The sequence below is a fragment of the Cordyceps javanica genome, chromosome 6 (assembly GCF_051103115.1).
Source record: "Cordyceps javanica chromosome 6, complete sequence".
Lineage (NCBI taxonomy): Eukaryota > Fungi > Ascomycota > Sordariomycetes > Hypocreales > Cordycipitaceae > Cordyceps > Cordyceps javanica.
In genome coordinates this window covers 2,416,898-2,435,753 of record NC_139300.1, presented here as the reverse complement: position 1 = coordinate 2,435,753, position 18,856 = coordinate 2,416,898, and the positions used below count along the sequence as shown (strand labels likewise).

At 54.0% G+C, this 18,856-nt stretch overlaps 5 protein-coding genes across 5 annotated transcripts; 4 read left to right on the top strand and 1 right to left on the bottom strand.

The window, feature by feature from the left end:
* Positions 1-3,800: 3,800 nt before the first annotated feature.
* Positions 3,801-5,348, top strand: V2A60_009169 (uncharacterized protein; the record flags this gene model as incomplete). The annotated part of the gene is made up of 4 exons (XM_083260437.1): positions 3,801-3,803; positions 3,913-4,189; positions 4,601-5,035; positions 5,098-5,348. The coding sequence occupies 4 exons, from the start codon at positions 3,801-3,803 to the stop codon at positions 5,346-5,348; spliced, it is 966 nt and encodes a 321-aa protein (XP_083116563.1).
* A 758-nt stretch (positions 5,349-6,106) lies between these two features.
* On the top strand, positions 6,107-6,450 carry V2A60_009168 (uncharacterized protein; the record flags this gene model as incomplete). Its single annotated transcript, XM_083260436.1, has 2 exons — positions 6,107-6,152; positions 6,239-6,450. The coding sequence occupies 2 exons, from the start codon at positions 6,107-6,109 to the stop codon at positions 6,448-6,450; spliced, it is 258 nt and encodes an 85-aa protein (XP_083116562.1).
* An 813-nt stretch (positions 6,451-7,263) lies between these two features.
* V2A60_009167 (uncharacterized protein) lies at positions 7,264-8,856 on the top strand (the record flags this gene model as incomplete). The annotated part of the gene is made up of 2 exons (XM_083260435.1): positions 7,264-7,446; positions 8,713-8,856. 2 exons carry the CDS (start codon positions 7,264-7,266, stop codon positions 8,854-8,856), a joined length of 327 nt encoding a protein of 108 aa, XP_083116561.1.
* Positions 8,857-9,682: 826 nt separating this feature from the next.
* On the bottom strand, positions 9,683-12,337 carry V2A60_009166 (uncharacterized protein; the record flags this gene model as incomplete). The annotated part of the gene is made up of 2 exons (XM_083260434.1): positions 9,683-10,143; positions 10,204-12,337. The coding sequence occupies 2 exons, from the start codon at positions 12,335-12,337 to the stop codon at positions 9,683-9,685; spliced, it is 2,595 nt and encodes an 864-aa protein (XP_083116560.1).
* A 4,144-nt stretch (positions 12,338-16,481) lies between these two features.
* On the top strand, positions 16,482-18,811 carry V2A60_009165 (uncharacterized protein; the record flags this gene model as incomplete). Its single annotated transcript, XM_083260433.1, has 6 exons — positions 16,482-16,759; positions 16,853-16,986; positions 17,092-17,422; positions 17,534-17,872; positions 17,963-18,327; positions 18,429-18,811. The coding sequence occupies 6 exons, from the start codon at positions 16,482-16,484 to the stop codon at positions 18,809-18,811; spliced, it is 1,830 nt and encodes a 609-aa protein (XP_083116559.1).
* Between the last annotated feature and the right edge of the window lie 45 nt (positions 18,812-18,856).

Genomic DNA, 18,856 nt, shown 5'->3' with positions numbered 1-18,856 from the left:
ATTGCTGTAGACGAACTGAACAACGTGCTAGCTTGAACAATCAAGGTCCAGGCACACAGCCAAGAGTGAAAGGGGGCATGTAATATATACCAAATGGTTGGATACAGCGGTTCGTGCTTCTTCTTGTCGCCGATCAACAGGTTTATATATCCGCCAGAACTCGCAAATTGTCTTGAAAAGGTCCTCAGCCGTACCGGCGCCGATGGGAAAATTTTGGTTCCAGCCCGCCGTTTTCATCCTGTCTTACATTATGCTGAGCTGATCCTGCGTCTGTTTCTAAATTGAATAAATGATTTAATTAATATCTCCTGTCGGTATAGTTTGGAGCGAGCCTTTTTAGCGGGCACCATGTAAACAAGAAGAGAGGTAGCACTAGGTTAGGCAGTGGCGTGAGAAAGAGGAAGATGCCAAGCTCCGTGAGGCAGGTGCTGTGCGTGAGAGTACTATTATGGCTTGCTCGGAGCTCTCCCATTGGCGGATTCGAGAGCACGTATTGATGACTAGAACTGTTGAATACGCTTGGAGGGGGGGGGTTAAACAAGAGCTGGTACCTGGTCATCGGCGTCCATCAGACGTCGCCACGTAGAGATTGTCAAGCGGGATTGGAGACCTGTGGCCCGGGTCGAGCAGGTTCGAGCGAGCGAATACTATTTTGCGTCTGACCACATGGTGTTTGGGGCGGCGGCGAGTCGCTTCAGCCTCCAAGCACCTGGGTCAGTCGGCAGCGAAGACGGTCCCCCCTCCCCCCGGGGCGCCGATATCCGTGCAGCGAGAAACATCATGTTTCTCCCAGTCGACAGACGTTTCCTACCTGGGATAGTCCTTGTTTCCTGTCCTGGGTGGGGAAAACCGGAAGATAGTCCAATGGGGCGGCGGTTATATCGGCACCAAGGCAATTACCCTTGGCAAGACATCAAGTAGTTGGTTTTTCTCCTATTTTGCTTTTCGCATTGGATCGACAAGTCACGTCATCTTATTGAGTAACAATCGATACAATCGGATCAACAGCATGGCAAGTCTCAAAACTCTATTTGCAAAAGCAAAAAAAAAAAAAACAGGCTCGGATGTTTTCTTCTTTCCTTTGCACATTTTTGGTTTTCGATCGAGCATGAAAAAGCTCAGTTGTCACAGTTGAGCTTATCTGGTGTGAGAAACGCCAGTTTGTAATTGTGGCGGAATGTGGCGGCACCTAGAAGGGATCTTAGATGCTTCAAGATGGAGTTCCAAGGACATCGACCCAATCACTGCTGGCCCGGGACGGAGCTGACCTTGGCATCATTATTAGGGATTGTTAACACCTCTTTGTTACAAACGGCTGATTAGGTTTTTTGTCTTTTCAGCCCTGGGCTGAGTGGGCGAGACGCCATTTCACGGCAATCGACAGTAAGCAGCCTCCCCCGAAGCCACTTGTTGGTGTCACGATCCTTTTACAAATCGCTTCTTGTCATGGGGTGCGTCGAAATAGAGGCAGAGCACGTTTAATAATGATGGGTGTGCCAAAGCTGGCAGTTGTTGCTAAAATTAGCTGTGGGACCCCAGTCCCTGAAAGTACAATATATATTAACACTGCACGCCACGGGGGACAAAAGTTCATATGCTTGCCACATGAAAGAGCTGACCGGACTCGTTGCAAAAGGAAACAAGAGTCAAAGGCGTGAAATCTCACCACCGATCCGTCATTGCTCGTGTTGCTTGGAGAACATGCCCCTTGTCGCAGAGCTGACGCATGTCAACCCCCCGTGCTCCCGTTGTGAAAGCGGAGGCCCCTGCCCTCTGGGTCCAAGCATAGCGGTGGAAAAGGATCTACAGTGCCGTGGGCCTCTGGAGAGAGCGGGAAGGCATGGAGTTAGCAACTCGCTCCGCAGGGGGACCCTGGCATCTAGTGTCAAATCGCGTCAAAGGTGACAGCGATGTTCTCCTCTATTGTAGGATTTCGCGGTGGGGCCCAAGCATCAAGACAGGGTAGAAACACCCAAGAGTAGCCACTCGAATCGCGGACGCAATGCAGTCCCATGGCGCTAAATGCCGAGCCCAGGACAACAAGGAAGTGATCGGCGAGGGGTAAGAAGAACGGCAAAGCGGCAGGCACTCCAGCGAGGCCCCAACTCCCCCAGTTAAGACCATGGTAAGTAGCCACTTCCACTAGTCCAGAGATCGTTTCCCCTACTCCCTTGGCCAGTGGTGCTCGTACACATGTTTCCCACGCACGCAATCTAAGGCCGGTGTTAGCTTAATTTGGTGCCAAGTTTTTTTGGGGGCAAGGGTAGGTAGTGTCAGTGCCCGCTGACGGATTCCGTGATGCATCACGACAGTTTGCTGATGATTCATGCTGGCCGAGGCGACACGGTATTCATCGAGTCAGCCCGCCATCGGAAGACGCGGAACATGTATATAGGGTTTTCTGCTCGAGGGCCAGAGGTGATGTGTTTTCCCACCCATCATGTTTGTTTATGCTGCGAGCGAGTCGCATGCATGGCGGTGGCACACATAATAGTATGATACTGGGAAAAGGGACCCCCCCCCCCCCCTCCCCCCGGAATATCCGCCCGTTTTCCCTTGATTCTCGTCGGCGTGAGAAGGAAACCAAGCTCTACTGCGCCTGCGCCTGCGCCTTTTCCGGGGGAGCCTTCACTCCGTTTCCTGGTCGCCTTGGATGCCGACGGCTTCGTGCTGCCGAGACCACTTTTATTCGTCGGCGTCGTCGCATCCACCCCGTGACGCCTTGCACGACCAAGCCAAAACCGGCCCCTTTGCCCGGTTATGACGGCTTGTCGAGCGAGCGAGCGCCGGTAGAGGAGGAGGAGAGAGAGAAAAAAGCCAATGGGCTTCGGTGGCGTTTCTTGGGCTTGGTGCTCAGGGCACGGGGTGCAGGACTCGGGCAGAAACTAAGTAGGTCGCGGGGGCCGGACGGGAGGGGGGAAAGGGGGGAATTGGATGTTTTAGTGACGGGCGCAGGGTTCGAGGAGGCGTTTGTTTGGTTGGACGGGCGAGAGTCGTAGCATTTGTCATGTCTGTGGATGAAGATGAAAGATGAAGCAAAGACGAAGCTTTGTCTGTCGCAGCGAGTTTTGGTTTAATACAGTCTTGTGTGATCAAGGCGGGTGTACGCGGCCCGCGTCACAGCATTGCCTTGGCCGAACACGTTGTCTCTACTGCGCCACGACAATAATAATAAAGTCGTCGTCACCCTTGGGCGGTGTCAGGCTGGAAGCGCAGAGCAAACAAACAAGCGCTTCTGGAATTCGATCCAATATCAACTTGTCACCGCCCGCTCTCCCCGCCCGCCGTATTTTGGACCTTTTTTTTTCTTTTCGCTTCCTCATCGCCAACCCTATTTTCCATCTCGAACGCCTTCGCTCCTCGGACATTGTCGTGATTGTTGCAGTGAGCTGAGCGCTACTCACCTCATAGCTGAAAGCTTATATTAATTATCTGCACTGTCTGCAGCTGTGTGTCAGCCGTGCCTGGCAGTCCGTATTGTTTGGTCACTGGTTGGTAACCTGGGTCGTCTGCTCCGGCTTACCCATCGTACTACGCCTGCAGCAATAAATCGTCAATCCTTGCGGCGGCGTCGTGCATCGCGCGCGAGCTACCAGCTCGAGAACAGGCTCATTTTGCCGCTCACGGCTCACGGGGGCGTGTGTGTGTGAGAGAGTGCGGTGTGTGTGGCGTGTGAGTGAGTGAGTTACTGAGTGAGTGAGTGAGTGAGTGAGCGAGTGTGTGTGTATGCTTCTGGCTAGCATACAACACATACTTGTTAGAGCAAAACCGCAAAGTAACGTTAATTCTCCGTGGCCACCATGGTGAGAGCTCCATGTCCCCCGATGCAAGCCACTAAAAAGAAAAATGCAATAAGACATGCATGGGCTAGCAAAAATTTGCAACAGTAGCTCACATCCGTCTTCAAACTAGGTGTCTGCTTCCGCTTCCTCGACATCCTTTCCCTGGGTCACGTCCTTCTCTCTGGCTCTGCTCGTCATGGCCCAGCTCATTGCCTCCGCCGCGGCGGCAACCCGTCCGGGAGCTTTCGTCTACCGTGGTCCCAAGGATGATCCCGACCTGTCTCTGGCGGTTGGTCAGCTCCTGGAGTCATCCTCGTATAACTTTACCGTCAAGTATGTTGGGCCCAAAAATATTACGGCTGCGAGCCTCAAGACGGTCAAAGTTTTTGCCTTTCCCGGCGGTCCTGGTACGTTGTTTCTTTCGCAATCTCACATGGTGTCTTCTTCTCGTTTGGAACCTTTGGAACCTTGATGGCACTGTGTTGTCACTGTCTGTTTTGTGAAGCTCATATGCCACGTCCCTCTCATGCGGCACTTTGTTGTCGAGAAGCAATTCTCGATGCATATTGCTTCTCACTTCCCTGCATCGTCTCCCCACAATGCATGAAAAAAAAGTACCTTCATCTATCAGCTGTGGTCATGCAAACTGTCAAGAAAAAAAACCTTGCGTTGCGCCATGTCCAAAAGGAAAAACAGCGTCGCCAAGATGTGGCGTCGTGCGGATCATCTCCGCACCTGAAAACTTGTTTCCACGTATTGCCGTGATGACGTCGCGCCATTCGCTGCTTTTGGTGCTAATCGGCCCCGTATTCTTGCAGATGTGGACGATTCCTGGGCAGAACTCGAGCCTGTCGCAGATGATATCCGGGACTTTGTTGCCAACGGCGGCCGCTATCTGGGTTTCTGTCTCGGTGCCTACATTGCTGGCCACTCGCCAGGTCTAGGCCTGCTGCCAAACGGTACTGAAGTCGTGCCGGAGAGTGACGAGGCCGACGCACAAGTCAAGGATGACAGAGATACGGTCATCCAAGTAGACTGGGCATTCAGCTCGGGCCCTAATGCGGGCAGCACGGTCACGAACCGTTGGGTCTACTACCAGGAAGGAAACACTATGAAGGGATTCCCTGAGACCTCCAATAGCCGCGTTCTTGCCCGTTACTCGACCACGAATCATGTCGCCGCAACACTCAACAAGCATGGCGAAGGCTGGGTTGGCACGACTGGGCCTCACCCGGAGGCAAACCAACTGTGGTGTAAGTGATTTTGGCAATGCACCCATCTGTTGTAATTCACGGCAACGCTGACAGCAATGTAGTTGACGTGGTCAAGCTCAAGGCGCCAGACGGCTTGCAGTTTGAGATTGGCCATGACCTCATCGAAGCCGCAATGAGCGGCGGCGAGAATGTCAAGAACCTGGCTGCCTCTGACTCTGCGCCAAGCAATACGGCCACTGACCCGCCATCAAGCTCCAAGACCTCAGCTCCGTCCGTGCCCACGTCCTCTCCCGCTAAGAGCGGCGGAAGCATTCGAGTCAAGAACCCATTTCGCTTTCTTTTTCGAAGATAGACGGCGCCGGGGTGCCGTCCCTGGGCCCTGGCTGCCTCCTTGGCGGTCCACTTGGCGAGATGCTTTGCGATTTCTTTTTACATGTCACCAATGTATTGTGCTATTCAAGTCGTTGAAAGATTTTGTAGCGTTAGATTACAGCTGAAAAATCCAAGCATGCTGGTTCATTGCCGAGGCAAAAGGAGCACGTTTATGCGTCGAACAAGTCGACCAGTGATCCATGTGTTGTTCATTGACATTTGAGGAGCCGCTGCTAGTACATGACGTGACGTAGATTCGGAGCCGAGGAAGCCCACAGTCTAGGATGTTAACAGGTTTCTTATTGCCGTCGTCCGGGCAAAATGGCACAGATGCTTGGCGTCAAAGCACCCCATCGCGGCAGCGCTACCCTGCAATCGAGGCCAGCGTCATTTTACCTCGGGACGACTGCATTTCGCCAGTCCTTTGATCAAGATGGGCGGATTAAAATCAGACCACTTGAAAATTGGCTGTTGTGATGAAGTTTTTGTGTAAGTGTGGACACGGTCAGAGACTCGAGGTTCTACCTGCAAAGGCAAGATGTGGCCTGCACACACAGCTGAGGTCTCGTGACGACAGAAATATCGCCACCTCCTCCTGCTCCCCTCATTTCGCGGCAGGAGCATGTCTACTACTTGCCGTTGAGATTCAGCATCATACATGGTCCCGAGAGGCTCCGTTAAGCCAGTAGGACTCAGCCAATCCTTGTATACCCAAATCATTCTACAACATTTCTCACAATGTCTGACAGACAGCAAACGACTCTCCCGCTGCACACCACCAGCGGTACGCACACCCGCAGCAACAGTACTAGTGGTAGCAGCAGAAGCAGCAGCAGCAGCAGCTAACTCTTTTACGCAATGTGCAAAAAGGCCAGCAAGCATCCCGCTCCGGTGGACCGAGCAGCACCGCGCAGGGTAAGGATCTTGACGCGGCGACAACGGCGGCGGCGGCGACGACGTCTTGGACACCCAACCTGGAGCGCCGACAGAGCTGGAGCGCGCAGGACCGTAAGCACGAGCTGCAAATGGCGGCGGTCAACCACGAGCCGACCGGACCGGGCTTTAGCGAGCGATCGGAATAAAAAAAAAGCAAGTTGCCAACGGGACGAGACGTGCGGCTGAATGACGGCGGGATGTCGCAGCACCAAGATTGCCGACAACGAAAAGCAAAATGCAAACGAGAAGACGAATTTGATTTAATAAAATAAACAAAATAAAAACAAAACAAATAAGGATTCTGACAATATTCTTATTAATTGAACAGGTACAACTAGGGAGTAAGCCTAGTAATGCATGAACATTCTCACACTACACGATAGGCTTACAATGCTCTGTTTACTTTTTTTTTTCGTGCTGAATGCACGCCAAGACGTCGACGGGCTGGCCCAGGCTTTCGGCTGCATAATCAGTTCTAGATCATACGTATTTATTACTCAACAATTCCTTCAATTTGTGGCTTGTCGCACGTCACTCAGCGGCGCGGCACTACCCTCGGAGCTGAGAAAGCCTTCTTCTTCTCGACGCCTTCCCAGTCGGCCGTGTCTCAGGCGAGCCCATGCAACAAAGCAAGAGAGACACAGGGTCCGGTGATGTGTGCGCTGTCCGTCCCTCCCGGACCCCTGCTGAACGGAACACTGCCGAAAAAAAAACACGAGGTTCTGTTGTTGCACCTCCAAAGAAATGCCACGACAAAAAACGGCGAGGCGTTTATTGTGGCGAGAGAGCTATCTGTACATGGGGCAAGAGTCAGTAGGGCAGCCCGTCTCAGCCCTATTCTATCTGATACAAAAAAATGGAACACCCTACTGAATACCTAACCCGCCATTTGTAAGTGAGGTGCCTAACAATAAACAGTCCCGGAAAGTTGACCCTGCCGCTGCGTGTCTCACACCAGCATGAAGACACCTTTTGGCGTCTGGCTGCAGCCGAGACGAGCACAAGGCACACCGGGTCCCCCGAATTGGTCAGCGAAATCGGCCCCCAAGGTTCCTTGGCCACTTCGTAAAGACGAGATTGCTCTCAATCACAAATGGGTGCGCATGATGCGTTTGATGGCTCTTCGTATGATGAGGGAGTTTGTACACCCTTGACATGGGAACTGTAATCATGATGAGGCCTGCAGGGTCTTAGTATGAGCCTCTTGATGCCTTTGGTAGCCAGCCCTAGGGCTGGGAGGAAAATTTGTAGCTTTTCAAGGCCTGCATCGTCTTGCACATTTGTTCCAGATGGAAGACTATGTTGAAGGACGACGGGCAGGTCGAATTATAGGAGGCCCGGACTTGCACCGCAAAGACACCGCTCCGTGCCTTGAAATCCAAAGGTGGTGTGAGTTTCCAGCTACGAGGAGAGGCGGCGATGACCGTTTTTGCGCACCGGGCTCGCTTGCTTGCTCGGAACCGGTGGCCAGGTAAGAGGACTGAGTACTGGCTCCGGTTCGTTGAAGGGAGAGGAGCGCTGTGTAACGTGAAGCGACGAGGACTTTAGAAAAGAGACCTCATCTCCGGGGGGGAAAAGAATGATATTTTGGGTTTCATCATTGTCCAAATAGCATTACCGCGTCGCGCAAATCAACGGCTGCTTCACATCCTCCCTGCCAAGGTTCAAATTTATAGCCCAGACACCACTACTACGTTAGCACTCGAGAGCCATAGATATTGATGGCGTACGTGGTCAAGGGCTTTCATTCATTTTCTCAGATACGGATCACACAATGCCCCCCCCTCCCCCAGAACTTTGTTTGAAACCAGTTGCGGCGCAGCTTCCGCTGACAGTCTTGAGATGATTGTCCGGGCCGGCCCCGGTGAGCCTGGCCTACTCTCCGACCTTTGCCTTCTAATGTCAAACGTTTTCCAGACAGATCTTGCCGAAACCGTGCTTTTTTTTTGACACGCGTCGCAAGAGAAAGAGACAAACGCTGAGACAAGACTTTTCGACAACAAGCGCTTGGGCGCAGTTGAAAGCAGAGGCCGATTCAAGGCAATTCACACACGCCACCTCAAATCATGTAACGTTGACGTATCCCCGTGTCGCTTTTCCGTTTGCTTACCATCTATCGCACAGCTCGGCAATAGGCACCTCCAAACACGTGTCAACACTCAAAAGACTGCTACTTCGCGAAAAGAAGGCGATATCCTCGGAAAAGTTTGAAACCGGCAACCCAAAGGGAAGGGGACTGCCATATACTTTCATCTGGCCAGCCCCATCCTTTTGTATATGTTGGATGCTGGATGGCTTGCATACAACAGTCGGGGCTTGCCTTTTAGTCTTGAAGCAAAAGAATAGAGAGTCAGAAGAAGAAGAGTCGTCAGAAGAGTCGTCAGAAGAGTCGTTAGGAGAGTCGTCAGAAGAAGAGTCGTCAGAAGAAGAAGGAGAAGAAGAAGAAGGACAAGGCCGAGGACGAGGACGACGAGGACGAGGACGACGAGGACGAGGACGACGAGGATGCGAAGGAAGAGGAGGAAGAGGCGGAGAAGAGCGAGTGCCATTGACAGAAGAATGGCCAACAAACGCCGGCACACTATACACATGTCCAAGGCAGTTCTGAAAGATCTTGGTACAGGGTTGGTTGGGATGCTAGGCGGACGATAGTGGTTAGGTTTGCAGAAAGGGACCGTTTCTGAACGTCGGAAAAAAAAAAACAAAAACAAACAGGCAAGAAAAGAGGCAGGCTGGAAAGCGGGTGAGAGGAATTGACAGTGAAACAAGCCAGAAAGCTGGGCTTCGTCATTTTATGTGCGTGTGCGTGTGCGTTTGCGTCTCGTCCGGGATCCTTGAGAACGTATGCAAGACAACGGCATCCGACCAAATCTTTCCCAAAGGCTGCGCGCTGAGGCCGCCCGACATCATCCTACGCACCGCTCTGCACCCTCTCAATACATGTTTTTACATTTCGAGGAGAAAATCCATTCACGCGTTTCTCAATCATCATTCACTTGCCGAGCGCGCCTGGTGATGCTGCAGAGGTCAGCCCGCGCAGTTTCGAGGTCGAATTTAAGAACACGGCATCGTTGCAATCCACTTTTTCGCACATGGACTAATTCAGTCATCAATGTCTTTCAAAGGATGAGTAGATCTATATATGACCTCAATCAACTGACTCGGTACTTTGATACCGGCTGACATCCTCTTGTAGTAAGAAAGAAGAGAATTGTAGCAACAAGGAAGAGAGAGAGAGAGAGGAAAAAAAAAAAGACAACGCCGGAAACCCATGTCCGTAATGGTGTATATATCCAATCCATGCATGCGCCATGTTGAAAAGAGAAACAAAAGAGAAACAAAGACAAGGACAAAAAGAAAATCAATGGCGAAATCCGGTCATCTCAGACCGTTTGTCGACAGATGCTCCGCCAACAACCCGACACCGTACGCAGCCCCGGCAGCCCCGGCCGCGCCTAGGGCCAGCCTCCTGCTTAGCGATCGCTTTCTGCGACCTACCACGCTGGGGTTATACGGGGGCGCCCCTGGAACGCCCAGCCCGACTTTGCGAAAGATGAGCACATCGCCGCGACCAGAGACAATCTCGTAGCCGTGCGCCTGCAGGGGCTGGAAGTGCGGGAAGAACTTGGCCGGGTGCGATAGCCGCATGATGGCCTCGGCGGGCGTCTGTTGCCATGATGAGGACGGCGAGGAGGACGACGATTCCGTGAAGGAGCTCGTCTCCGCAACGTTGACCGTCTGCGTCTCCGGGTCAAAGGCTAGCACCACGTACTCGGCGCCGGCCACGGCAGTACGACCTACACGTCCTCCACTTACTGCCTGCGACGGCGCGTCTTGTTCTGCGTCCGCGTTAGCTTTGGATCGATAATGCCTCACTCGTGTCGGCCAAGTCGCTTTACCGCCGGTTTCTTGTGAGTAGCTTACTTCCAGTCCTTGGGGGATTTTTGAGTAGAGGTCCTGCTGAGCCTGCGCGCGCTGGGCCGCGCTCGCGGCGCTCTTGCGCTGCTGGGCGGCAGACCAAGAGTTGAGAGTCGCCTCGTGGACGGCGGACGGGCTCGTTGGGAAGCTCTCGTCCATGGAGCTGACGCCCTCGTCGCGCTCCTGCTCAAAGCGGCGCTCGTGCTCTGCCTTGGCCGCCTCGAGCTGGGAGAGTCTCTGCTCCGCGACCGCCTCGAGTTGCTCAGCTACTGGCGGCTGGGCGCGTGCCTCGGCACCCCACTCCGCAGCGTACTCGGCCTTGCCATCTTCGAGCGTCTCGGCGCGACGTGCAGCCTCGAGCTCGACATTGACGATGGGCTGTGCCGCTGAAACCGGACCCTTGGGAGCATCAGCCTCGAAGGAGGTCTGGTAACGCTTCTTAGCGTGCTCGAGGTTGACAAAGCGGCGCTTCGCGGCAGCCTTGATCGTGCCGTTGGGCACATTGGGAGCAGTCTCCAGTTGGTCCGCGCTAGACTGGTGCGCAGCAGTCTTGAGGCAAATCTCGTGATCATGCTCGTTTAGCTCGAGAGGGAATGGCTGAGCAGATATCTCGTCCAGGACGGGCTTGTCGTAGGCATTGAGATCCTTGTAGTTCTTGGTGGCGCCTTCGGGGTGAGTCGGGTATTTGCTATCAGCCGAGTCAAAAGTGCGGGGCTTGTAGCTGGAAAGATCAGCATAGTTCTTGGTAAGCTCCTCGGGGTGGACGTGTTCCTTGACGCCATGCTCTTCGAAACCCGCTCTGGGGTAGGCCGATAGATCACGGTAGCGCTTGGATGCTTCCTCTGGGTGAATGCGAGCCGACTTGGGCCCAGCGTTGTCGTACTGAGCGTAGCGGTCCAGGTCGTCGTATTGTTTGGTCAGTTCCTCGGGAGTGGGAGGCTGGAGGCCGTCGGGTTCGTTCCAGCGAACGGGCCCGTACTTGTCCAGATCCTTGTATTCTTGGGCGTAGTCGGCGGGCTTGACGTCCACCTTGGCCGGTCGAGTGGTGCCGCGAGGGGTGTCGTCCATCTCACGGACCTGTTGAGCCTTGAGAAGGGAATCCTGGCACTTGAATCCCTGGGAATACTTGTCCAAATCGTCATATTTTTTGGAGAATTCTTCCGAGGTCAAGGGGCGGAGGCCATCTGGCTCGCTGTAGGTCACGGCGCCATACTGGTTGAGATCCTTGTAGTGCTTAGTCTTCTCCTCGGAAGTCGTTCCAGGCAGACCATCAGGTTCGTTCCACGTAACGGGACCGTACTTGTGCAAGTCATCGTATTTCTTGGTCTGCTCCTCGTAAGAACAAGCGGGAAGACCATCAGGCTCGTTCCACTTGGATGGCTTATACTCGTCGAGGTCCTTGTACTGCTCGGCGCTTTGAGCGGGCAGGCCTTCTGGTTCGTTCCACTCAATGGGACGATATTTCTTGAGGTCGTCGTAGTGCTTGGACTTTTCCTCGGCAGTGAGCTCCCAAGGCGTGTTGGGATCGTCAAAGCTGGCTGATTTGTAGGCCTTGAGATCCTTGTAGTTTGGGAATTGTGAGGTGGCCTCGATGACCTTGTCTGCATCTACGGTTTGAGTGGTATCCTTGGGAGCAAAGTCTTGGACATAGTCGCGGACGCTCTTGAAGGGCAGGCGGAGGTTCTCAAAGGTCTGCGGCGTGTCTCGTTGAGGACGCAGCAGCTGGTCGACAGCGTCACGGGCAAGAGTGCGGACCGTGTTGCCGGCGGTGAGACTGGAGAGATCATCGGACCAGGACCTGACGTTGGCCGTATCGGCGTGCGTGGCACTGGTGCTGAACATGGGCTGTGCATAGGCCGGGGTGGTGTGGTTGGTGGTCTGCGCTGTGGTCTTGGCGGCAGCGCGGGCGCTCTTGTTGTCCCAAGAGAGTCGGCGGCTGAGCGTCTCCATGTATCTATAGCGAACGGAGCGATGGCGACCGCGGACGTCGTGTTCAGTCTCGACCTGCCAGGGTCCGTAGCGGTATTGGCGAGTCTGGCGGGCGGCGGATGTGGTGGAAGCGCGGGCCAGAGCCAGCCTGGCGCGCGGGGTGGACTGAGCAGCAGCAGAGATCATGGTTGCGAGTTGGTGGTGGGGGGTGGGGGTTGCAGAAAACAGCAAATTGGTCCCGCGACTGCTATCTGATCTGGAAAGAGAACAAGTTAGCATAAATGGGAGTCAGAATGTGACGGGCAGAGGTGCGTTGCAAGGCGCCGCACCGTCTTGGTTGGCTACGTACCAGCAGTAAAGGGTTTGGCGGGATGGCGTATGAGAGATGGGATGTAGATGATGACATCTAGCGACACGGGAGTGTTGGAGGGAGCAGCCGGGTAAGATGAGGAAAAACTATGCGAGAGGGAGGAAAAAGAAGAATGGCGAGGCGCAAGTTGTATAAAGGGATGAGAAGAAGAAGAGGTTTAAAGTTGAAGCGGCAAAATGAGGGGAAGAGGTTTAAGACGGCGAACGGAAGACGGCCAGAGATGCGAGCGTGGGTGCGGAGGATAGCGTGCCATGCATTTGCCCGCTGCATGGAGCATGGAGGCAGACGATACGTAGAGGTACATGAAGGGGTACAAGGGGGGTACCTAGTCGACTGCTCTCTTTCACCAGACAGCTTTACCTGTGTGAGCAACAGCATAGGTAGGTATGGATACTCTATCGGTAGCTTTAGGCTCTCAGTAGCGGCTTCTCCACTGTGCATCGCAACTGGCCTTGGGCAAGGTCCTGGCGGAGTTGACGGGCAGGTGCAGGCGCTGATCGATTGCTGCTACTGCTCAGCAGTGCACTGAAGCCGTCCGAAGCTGTCCCCTGAGACGCTGTAACAGAGGCGCACTTGGTGCTCCCATTCGTACTCAAGACTGTTGAATATTAACTTTTGACCATTGGCTGTTGACTGATGCCAGTGTTCCTACAATGAGCGCGTTGCTGGTTCAATTGCAGGGTGCGCCTTGTTGCAAGTTGTAACCCACTACCCACTATCAAGCTACTGATAGGTCCCTCGAGTTAGTTTCCAGGCTACAAGCTCGCGATACGACAGATGACGCTGTTCCCAGACCGCTAACATTGTTGCGCTGTTTCTTCCAAAATGGCCAAACTGGCAGAACTCGCATACTTGCACGTTACAGCGAGCCCGTCACCCCGTCACCTCTGACGTACCAGCTCCACCACCAAAGGGCCCCTGCGATCCACTTTCCCCTCTATCGCTGCTCTCGCATTGGCCCAGATAAGGCGCGGCAGTGGAGAGTCGGCACCCAGCCATCACAAGAAAGCCCAGACAGGTCACCACAAGTGCGTCTCGAGGTACCCCTCAAGTATCTTTTTTCCTGTCTTCTCCTTCTTCCTTTCTCAGTAAACGGAACCATGCGGGGGGGTTCAATCGTTGTACGGAGTACACGTGATCGAACAGGCAATCAATCAAGGCCACGCAAAAGGATCAAAAGAAAATGAATAGGATGAAGCAAAAGATGGCCAGAGTCGTGTTATTGATATTGATCAACACGGAGAAAGAGATACTTGGAATGGAAAAAGAAAAGACGGCAAACCAGCCGCCTATTGGCCTGTTTCTCGAGCGTCGGTGGCTTGTGTGTGTGCCTGGACGCCATGTACCACAGGCGGCGTCGTGTGGTACATCTGGCTTTGGACACTCAAATGGCGCTCCCATCGAGCATATCCACTGGCTGAGAAGTTTTTGGAACCCGAGATTGGAAATCTATATTAAAACGATTTCATCGAACCCATCTTGCTTCGCACTCTTTGGTTCCGGACAAGACGGGGCAAGTCCACCAGCCAAACCGAGCCCACCTTTTTTGCCGATTCTGTCCAGCGCAGAACCCAGATTTACCCATGACGTCAGAGAGCCAGCCCAACGGCTGCACCATCGATCAAGCTGACCATTTTATCCACTGCCAGTGCGATATTTTGTCCTGTCACGGTTTCACACTTTCGCGTTCATTTTCTTGAAATTTTCCTTTTGGCCTTGTATCATCATGATGGAGCCTGAGCTTGCATCCTGGTCGTGATGGCTGTAATCGAGCATCTTCAGGCGTCAGACCAGCCCATCCAGGAAGAGGGGGCTATATTGAAACCAGATGATCCATAATTTTGCGTGGGCTGTCTGCATAAAACGGATGGATATAACGACTTCTCGCATTCTTCTCGCAGCCTCGCCCCAAACCATCAGTTTCTACATTTGGTATCCCGGTTCACGAACCAAAAGACAAAACGTCGTCATGACTAAAAAGAATCAATGATAAAAGAAAAAAAAGGAAAAAAATAAATTGACAAAGGCCATTCTTGCCGGCCGTGCCGGCTGACCAAAGAGTGAACTCGCCTGTATTATCCCTGTCTGTGGATTTCTCTTTGCTTACTGAGTAACTAAGTAGTCGTACTGATAGTATGTAGCCTACTAACGTCCCATCGTGAACTCGACCTACCCTTGTTGCGGCTGAAAAAGAGGTAGGCTTTGCCCGGCGCACAAATAAGTAGGCAGTACTCCGTACAGTAGGCCACTGACTCGGACCATCAGTCCGTCAGTCAGTCCTATCAATGTTTTTGTCGGCGACGACAAAGATAGACAAAGCACCAACTAGCCATTGACAGGCCCCGCCCGCCGTCATCTACTCTTTGTTTAGTTTCTTTTTCTTGTTCTTTTTTTTCTCGGACTTCGGGCCCTTTGCAGACCCCTTGAATGTCAGCTAAGCCAAGCTTGCGAGAGTTTGCCAGGCTGCAGTCCCCCCCTCTTCTCAATACGCCACCACCGTACATCACTGAGGGGAAACGGACGCCATGCCTCGGCCGCCGCAGCCCAGATGGCGCAACAATCTCATGTTTAATCTGGGTAGGCAGGTGTATCGGGCACTACCTCGTGCCATTCTGGTGAATCCATCCCTCGGCACCCGCTCATCTTTTCCCCGCCATCCATACGACGGAACCCCGGACTCCCGGGGGTGACGAGGGCCCGCCTGTCAAAAGTTGTCTCTTCTGGTACTGAGTACAGTGCGCCATCGTTATAGCCGACGACAGTGTGAACACTGTATGTAGCTTTTCGCAACAGAGGTATGCAAGCATGCTGCATAAAACAACAATGGCATTGAATTGATTTCAATTTTTGATGAAATGACACGTTGTTACTGATACTCGTACAGTCGACTTTTTTTCTTTTTTTTTGCAACTCGTCTATCTTTTCTGCTGAGAAAAAAAAAACGAGAGGTCAACCTCCCTCCCCATCTACCCTCCCAGCGACCGCACACAGAACCGTACTGACACTCAGTAATACCTTGGTACTAACTCAGCCTCCTCCCTTCTCCACTGTGTGTCCGCTATTAGCATCAGCGGTACGGAGTACTCAGTAGTAGCCTTGCCCCGGACTTGTCCTGCCCCGGACCCGATCTGCAAATGGACATGCACCCGTGGGCCAAATGCAAACTTGGTACGGATTCGCACAAGTAAATCATCGTTTGTCGCCCAAACGAGAAGCACCGCGAGCGGGGTAAACGTCTCTATTAGGCTATAAGACCAGTTTAGTTTTAGTTTTTTTTCTTCTTCTTTTTCTTTTTTTCCCTTCTTTTATTAGCCCCGGCCGGATACATATATACTTTTGCCCAACGACTAAAAAAGCAACAGTCCAAGAGCAAAAAAAAAAAAAAAAAAAAAAAAAGAGGGTATTTAACACAAACACAAATACGCGGAACGCTTAGCGTTACAATTTGATCGTCTCTCTTGTGTTGATCTTGGGGCCGCCCTCTCCACCCCCAGAAAGAAACAAGCAACAAGCACCCACCGGGATCTTTCATCACCCCGAGACGGGACAATGGGCTATGCTACGTCAATGAACTCGTGGCGTACTTGTATTGTCTGGTTCCCGACTTGTTGAGCGACAAGACTGAATGAAACATTGCAGAGAGCCGCAGCACCCCAAAAACAAGGGAAATAAGAGGCGGACAGAAGGAGAGAAACACCACCCCATTGGGAACCGCAACCGTTTTCATATGTACATGGGTGTATTAGGTGTTGCTCGAGGATGCGCCGCGGCTACTATTACTACTACTCCGACTACTACGACTACTACCAAGACAAACCCACCAAAAAAAAGCGAAACTCTTCTCTGCTCCAATCTCACATCCCGACAACACAACACGCACACGCACACACAGACAAGGGAGCACAAGCACAGATTGGGGGCGACAGTGATTAGCAGACAAGGCACGAGCATCGCCTCGCCATGAGCGACGAGGTCAAGAGCATGGGTTCCGCATCGGCGGACACGGCGCTTGACAGCTCCCGCGACGACGACGGCGGCGGCGGCGCCAACTGCAACGGCAACGGCAACGGCAACGGCCACGGCCACGGCCACGGCAACGGCAACGGCAGTGGTGGCAACGGCGGCGGCCGCTCGCCCTCTCTCGACAATACCAGCACCGTGGTGGACGGCAACGACGGCATCGTCCTGCGCCGCAAGAAGCCCATTGCCGCCTGGCGTCTTGCCGTCATATTCGCCTGGTATGTTTGCGTCTCCTCATCAACCTTGACACACACACATCTCATAAAAACGCCTTCTTTTCATTTCCTATGCTGACCCCTTTCCTCATGTAGTATCGGTATGGGCCTCTTTCTCTCGCTCCTCGACGCCACCGTCGTCGCCACCATGCTCGTCGACATTTCCGCCGAGTTTCAAGACTTTAGGACCTCATCCTGGGTCGTGTTAGCCTATACCCTTACCGAAGTTGGTCAGTCATCATCCCTCCCTCCTCCTCTCCTTGCACCAATTCTTTGTATAGACATCAAAAAGTAGAAAAGAAAAACACCATTTTGACATTGAAACCTCCCGACAGGCTTCGCCGTCGCCATGGCCCGCCTCTCCGACGCCCTCGGCCGCAAGACGGTCGTGTGCACCTCGTTCGCCATCTTCCTCGCCGCCTCCATGGGCTGCGCGGCCGCCGCCAACCTCGACCAGCTCATCGGCTTCCGCGCCGCCCAGGGCGTCGGCGGCGCGGGGCTCTACGCCATGGCCATGATCACCTACCCGGAGCTGAGCCCGCCCTCGCGCGTCGTCCTCGTCACCTCGGCCCTCGGCGCCGTCGTCGCCCTCGCCGGCGTCTGCGGGCCCGTTATCGGCGGCCTGCTCACCTCTTACGTCGGCTGGCGCTACGTCTTTTGGATAAAGTAAGGCACACACACACACACATACAACTCTCTCCTCTTACCTCTCCTTTTCCAAGGGAACTCGAACTACCCAGATGGTTTTCAACAAGACTAAACTTTGAATGTCTGCAGTGCCCCATGCGCCTTCGTACCCGGCGTGCTGCTGCTGTTCCTCTGGCCCAAGGACTACCAGCTCTTCGTCAAGATCGACATGCGCCGCCTCGACTATCTCGGCGCCCTTCTCATCCTCGCCGCCACGGTCCTGCCCGTCTTCATCATCAACCAGGCCGCCATCCGCGACTACGCCTGGCGCAGCGCCACCACCATCAGCGTCCTCGTCATCGGCGGCCTCTGCTGGGTCGCCCTCGTCCTCTGGCAGCGGCAGCTCGCGAGGGACACCCGCTTCCGCCACATCCGGCCCCAGCTGCCCTTTCACATCCTCACGAGTCGCGTCATGCTCGCCGCCATCTTGTAAGCCGCAGCCCTTCTTTTCTCTTCTCTTCTCATTTCCTCCGACAAGCACATGTGCGGGAAAAACAAATGGCTAACCAAGGGGGGTAGCGACACGTTTCTGTCTGGCTTTGTCCTCCTTCTCGCCATCATCAACATTCCCCTTCGCTCGCAGATTGTCAACCTCTACGGGCCTGTCAAGGCCGGCGCGCTCCTCCTTCCCATGATGGGCGGCGGCGCGGCCGGCTGCGCTATCGGCGGCGCCCTCTCCCTGCGCCGCAACAACACCTTTCCCGTGCTCGTCGTCGCCAGCGCCATCCTGGCCATCTCCTCGGGCGTCCTCTCCATCCTTCCCGACGCCACCAAGCCGCCCGCGTGGCAGTGGGGCCTCGAGACCGTCCTCGGCGTCGGCGTCGGCTTGAAGATTTCTAGCACCACGTTCCTCGCAGTCTTGCAGTCTGACTTTGAAGATCACGGTACGTCGTCCTTTCCCCCCCCTCCCCCGCTTCCGCCCCGTTTCTTCCTTGCATCACTAGCCGTCGCCGATCGCCCATGGCTAACCGAACCGAAATCGTAGCCATCTCGCAAGGCATAATTGCGCAGATGCGCGTCTTTGGCGGAAGCCTCGGCGTCGCTATCAGCATCGTCGTCCTCATCACCAAGATACAGAACGGGCTGCAGGACAGCCTCACGCCCGACCAGCTGGCCAGCATCTACCGCTCGCCGCTCGCGCTCTTCCAGTTTAGCGCACAGCAGCAGCTGGTCGCGCGCCAGGCTTTTGTCGACGCCTTCCGCGTCGACATGTACCTTTGCGTCGGCGTGTCCATCGCGTCACTGCTCGTCGCCCTCTTCACCTACCAGCGTCATCCCCCCTCGGTCCAGTCCAAACTCGACGACCTGGAAAAGGAGCTGGCCAGGAGCGCAGCGCTGACAGAGGCGCCGGAAACAGCAGAGCCATGAGTTCGTGATTCAACAACCAAAACATAGTCCCCTGATACCCCAGAA